This window comes from Tupaia chinensis, unplaced genomic scaffold, assembly GCF_000334495.1.
Source record: "Tupaia chinensis unplaced genomic scaffold, TupChi_1.0 Scaffold145814_1, whole genome shotgun sequence".
Lineage (NCBI taxonomy): Eukaryota > Metazoa > Chordata > Mammalia > Scandentia > Tupaiidae > Tupaia > Tupaia belangeri.
In genome coordinates, this window is record NW_006205672.1 from 1,749,234 (window position 1) to 1,754,556 (window position 5,323).

Genomic DNA, 5,323 nt, shown 5'->3' on the forward strand with positions numbered 1-5,323 from the left:
AAAAAAAAAAAAAAAAAAAAAGATTGTGAACGTAATATGATATGCACTCTTTAAGCAGAACAGACAGTTACTGAAATGCCATGTGAAGATACCAGAGCAAGTTATTTTAGCACATTCAAGGAGATCCACATCCCCATTTCACAGTAGCTTTGAATTTAAAACAGGTAGACAATTTTTTAAAAGTATGTGAAATAGGACATACTGATTATAGCTATAAAGGTCTGTTCATACAAGTTCAAAGAGGACTGCAAGAGTGACTGGTAGCACATAGGAGGCGCTAGTTTAAAGTGAAGATTGAAACAAGGCAAAAGGTTTTGGTGAAAAACATATAGGACAAGATAGTCCATATATGTGTACAGGCAGTTATATGAAATGTGGTAATTTTTCTCACTGCAAATGTTGAGGACTACAAAGAGGAAAAGTATGGAAGTGTAGGAGGAAGACAGAGAAGGACTAGGAAAAAACGCTGTGACCTAAAGGAGTCAGAAAGTTGCTGGGAGTGAGGAAGGCTAAAGGAGCTCAGACAGCAGGGCCTCTTTTGGCTCAGGGATGGCAGTGCAGGGAATATCGGGAGGGAATTTGGTAAATGCAAGGGATCAACTTACAGCCTACCCAAGTGGAAAATACTTTAGCACATGTAACAAAAAGCATGTAGATTTTTATAAACTTGGTAGTATGCAGATTTAATGTAAACAGCAATGGACAAATGAGTTGTGACTCCAACTTAATCTTTTTCTCTCATTAGGAGATGCTATCCATGCTGGGAGACCAGAGCAGCAGCTACAACAATGAAGAATTTCCTGACCTAACTATGTTTCCCTCCTTTTCAGAATAGAACTGTTGGGGTGAGGATAAGGGGTGGGGGAGGAAAAAAATCACTGTTTGTTTTTAAAAAGCAAATCTTTCTGTAAACAGAATAAAAGTTCCCCCTTCCCTTCCCTCACCCCTGACGTGTACCCCTTTTCCCTTTTGGCCTTTCCCCTATCCTCCTGCCTTTCTGAGGTAACATTTTTAGAAGAAATGGAATGAATTCCCAATGCTTTTAGGGCCCTTTGAAAATCTGAGGCTAAGTGAGGTTGGAATGCCTTTCCTTATGTCTCCTGATTGAACCTGACATCCTCCACTTGCCTTGGATACTGTGGCTTGTCCATGGAAACAAATTATGAATAGAGTGGAGACGCAATGTCCTCACATTTGAGGACCTTGAAACATGGTAGGTATACATGGGGTTTTAGGAAGTGAGCATAGACTCTTCCTGCTGCCTCTGAGCAACAGTTCTGGAAAGAAACATGTGAATGAGTGAGTGAGTGAGTGAGTGAGAGAGAGAGAGTATGTGTGTGCTTCTGTCTTTCTTCCTTTCTCTTCATTAGGGAATTATGCAAACTTTATCACAGATTTTATCTTTGTCTTTCTGTGTGCTTTTCAAAGAGGCCTAAGGAGTTAAATGTTCCAGGTATTTTCCACTTAGTATTGCAGCCAAAGAGTATTTAAATAAATGTCTTTGCTGCGCTAACATCTATGCCCAGCCAATATGCAACTATAAGCAAATCGATAAAGTCTTCTGTTGATATGGTTGGTCTCTCATCGAACATACTCAGTGATAAAGCTGGGTTACTTCTGCTTTGGTGCTCTCACCTTATTTGGAAGACATACAAACTACCGAAATAGGCTGGCAAGATAAACACTTAAGAGACCCCAGACTTGGCCATAAGGGTGATGCTGCATTTTTTCTGTCAGAATCACACATGATGTGTGTTCTGTAGAGGTTCTTTCTGCATGGAAACTCAACTTCTTGGATCAGCAGTCCTAGTGACAATCTTCAGTGTTGGAGTGTAAACCAAATACATAGCCCTCTTGCAAAGTAGCCTCTTTTAACCCATTCTCAAAATACCCAGTCAGGCAAGAAGCTGAGGTTTAGGTCTCTCCTGGGCCTCTGGTTCTTTCCTCTTTGCTCCCTCTCCAATCTTAAGATTGGATTTTGCTTTAGAGTGTAAGTATAATAACTCCATGTGATAGATGGGGCCTGGACTCCCATCTCAGCAGGGTCACTTTGTAATTAACTATAGCCATATAATTGCGGATACAGGTAACTATTCACCCTTTACCTTCCTCAGGTAACAATCATGTATATCAGCCTTTTTAAATGTTTTTTAATTGGCTTCGGCCAGTATTAATGTGCAAGACTGAATTATAAGGAGAAGATGCATTAAATGTCATAGGGGACTGAGGAGCACAAATGGCCTTGGAGAGCTGAAGGAATGTCATTTCCTAGTTTTCCCTCCCTTTTGTCTCCAGTTTGGTGCCCAGTAATGGAATGGAAAGGAGACAGTTTATTTTTTTAATCTATGTGCACACATACAGTATACATATATATTTATATCACAATTTACAAAACCAAAAAGTTGAGTTTCCAATGGAATCCTTGTTTTTTAATAATCAATTGTTTTTAAATGTGATCAGGTCTATAATATTGTACAGTTATTATAGGGCTTTTGGGGAAGGGGTGGGTAGGGAGAAGATGCTCTGGGGGTTTTGTTTCTGCTTTTCCTTCAGGGTTTTATTTTTGATTGTTTGTTGTTGTTGGCCATTTCTGTATTGCTGGCGTGTGTGCTAAGCCTTACAGTGGCAAGAATAATGACATGTAGCAAAAATTTTAAAACAAAATATTTTTTCTTTTGTAAAATTTCTTGTGTTGTGTGATCTTGATTGCAGCTTTATCATACCTTTCCAACTCATAAACAGCAAACAGCCTTAACTAGTATAATCCATAGCTTGAGTCGAAACATAATAAGCATAAAGCACAGTGTACGTCTTTAATTTCAGGAATCAGAAATCATCAGGCTCTGATCACTCAGCGCTTCTCATCCTCACTTGTCCTCCTGATCATGATGCAGTCTGAGTAATATCAGCAGGGACATTCTGACCACCCGATGGGGGGTGGGGGTTGCCCAAGAGAGGAGGGAAGAGCTGGATCTTGAAACCATGAGGGTATATCTGGCTTCTCCCCACCCCCACTCCAGTATGTCATCTTCTGGATTAAAAAGAGTTAGGGATGGGAAATCTTAACTGTTAAGGTCTAGACCTGGCTTCCCCGTAAGACCATGAATTCATTAGCAACTCTTAAAACCCAGAGTCATAAACCAGTCTGTGTGGAATCCAGCCAGAAACTGTCTCTAAATTCCATGTATTATTCTTTTTATTCCAAATATCTTTTCCTCTTTTCTCATATCTGTTTATGGAAGAAAATGGAGTTTGGGGGTGTGGTTTGAGGACTAAGCTGGCCTCATGATCTGTCATATGCCTGGATGTTGGACAAGCATTTGGAAAGTCTCATGTGACTGGACCTAGACTGGGCATTTTAGTAATTGAAACAGTATTCATCAGAGAGGTTTAGCAACAAAGTCACATGTAAGTCCATCAGAACTTACAGCAGCGATCCAAGTGTTTGTACATAACCAGGATTTTTTTTTCTTTTTCTTTTTTTCTTTTTTGATTGCATTAGGACCGATTTCATCTGAAGTTTCTGAACATAATCTCTCTTACTTAACATATTTAGGCTGGGAAAGCTATTCCTCTGCTTGGAAATAATGCTAGCTTTTGGTCGGTAAATTTGTTAAAATACAAACAAGAGCCAGTGGTGGTGTGGTGAAGGCAGCTGAATCCCACGTGGCAAATGGAGTCTGGGATCTGGTGACTTAAAAACATGACCAGGTGTGTTTGCGTGCGTGCCCAAAATCTCAACAGGACGGAGAAATGGGGGAGAAGGGATTGCAGTGGGATCATTCCCCCATGGGGGATACTTTCTCACTCTCCCTGTCTCACCCTCTGTCTTTCTTCAGTGAGTTCATGTGCTCTCTGGCAAATTAAAAAATAAAATTTTTTGAGCGTATGGCTTCCTTCACTTTGTTTTCGTTTTTTTTTTTTTTTTCCTTAAGTGACAAAATTTCATTATGTCGTGATATTCCCTGACCTCCCGAGTAGCCGAGTAGCCGAGACTACAGCTGGGCAACACTACCCCCATCCTGGCTTTTAGGGTGAGCCAGAAATGGAACCTGAGCTTCTCACATGTCCTCAGCCTGTTGAATAGTGGTGCCTACCATCATGCACTATTGCAACTGGGCCTTTTCCAGCCTCCCATGTTTAATTCCTCACTCCACAAGTGAGGATCAGACACATATTTCAAAATAGGTTTTAATGTTGGAGATCAAGAACAAGAAAAGAATAGAAAAGATGTAATCCCCCTAATGTTATAATAAAAGATATTAAAGAAGAGGGCGGGGGAGTGGACCTGTGGCCTTTCATTTATCCACCAACGGATATGCCCCAACTTGAGTAACGTGTGTTGAAGTTTTTGTCTGCTGCCAGTCACGTGGAACTACCTAGCAGCTCCCGCCCTGGCACTGGCTGCACACGCACAGAAATACGGTGCAAATCCACTGCTCCTTCCTGCCTCCCAACCCCCCTTCTCTCAGCATTTCTATCCCCGCCTTCCTTATCCAAATTTTCCTGCCAACTGTTAGAGCTGACTTCCGCAATCCTGATGGAATAAATCTAGTGTCCCCAGTCCACATTAGCCATACTTCCCTGCCGAAACGAGCCCAGACAACAGATTCCCATCAGCAGGTAACATTTTCTTCCTAGCTCTTTCAGCTTCCTGTTCCTGCCAAACCTCTACTTTCAGAGTTCTATTGTAGAAATGGTAGCGATCTGAGATCAAAGTAAACTACTTAGAATCTGTGGGTGAAATAGGGACTTTCCTGGGGGAGGGCAAAAACAATTCCTGAAACCAGGAGATTTCCTTTTTCGGTAATTTCCAGACCAGATAAAATCTGCCTAGAAATCTTTAGGATTCTTTTTATGATTTGTATGAATGCATACATGGTTGTTTGTGAAAGTAAAGGATATAGGGAATCTTACCAATTCCTCGAGTGGCCTTTGTAGGATTTGCTGCGTTAGCCAGGACCAAAAGGGTTAATTAGTGAGGAGGATTGGAACAGGGAGGTGGTAGCTCTCTGAGACATCTCAAAGTCCTTAGCACTTCAGTTATTAAATGACCTGTTGGACCTTTGGACAGGTTGGAGGGGTGACACGCACAAAATTCAGAAATTGTGCTAGCTACATAACTTGCTACAGACTATAAATTGTTCTTAAAATGGAGGATAAAACATTAATTAACAAGCTGATGCAAGAAATGAGTGAAACTAGAGTAAATTTCTGAAAAACTGACCTTAATCATCACAGAACCTTGCTTTTTCATCTTACATTCTAACAAACCTCAGTTCTAGGACTTTTGTCCTATGAGTCCCACCCCCCCGCCGGTTTT

The 5,323-nt window shown here is 41.0% G+C and overlaps 2 protein-coding genes across 6 annotated transcripts in view; both read left to right on the forward strand.

Moving 5' to 3' along the window:
* ARNT (aryl hydrocarbon receptor nuclear translocator) overlaps positions 1 to 2,211 on the forward strand; it is a 100,299-nt gene extending 98,088 nt beyond the window's left edge. For all 5 annotated transcript variants that reach the window (XM_006168448.3, XM_006168450.3, XM_006168449.3 and 2 more), the window contains one exon: positions 746 to 2,211. In XM_006168448.3, coding sequence (XP_006168510.1) covers positions 746 to 835 — 90 coding nt within the window. In that variant the 3' untranslated portion in view covers positions 836 to 2,211. The remainder of the gene's footprint in view (positions 1 to 745) is intronic.
* Positions 2,212 to 4,424: 2,213 nt separating this feature from the next.
* The window catches only part of CTSK (cathepsin K), a 16,793-nt gene continuing 15,894 nt past the window's right edge, over positions 4,425 to 5,323 (forward strand). The window contains exon 1 of the mRNA XM_006168453.3: positions 4,425 to 4,623. The gene's annotated coding sequence lies outside the window, so the exon portion shown is untranslated. The remainder of the gene's footprint in view (positions 4,624 to 5,323) is intronic.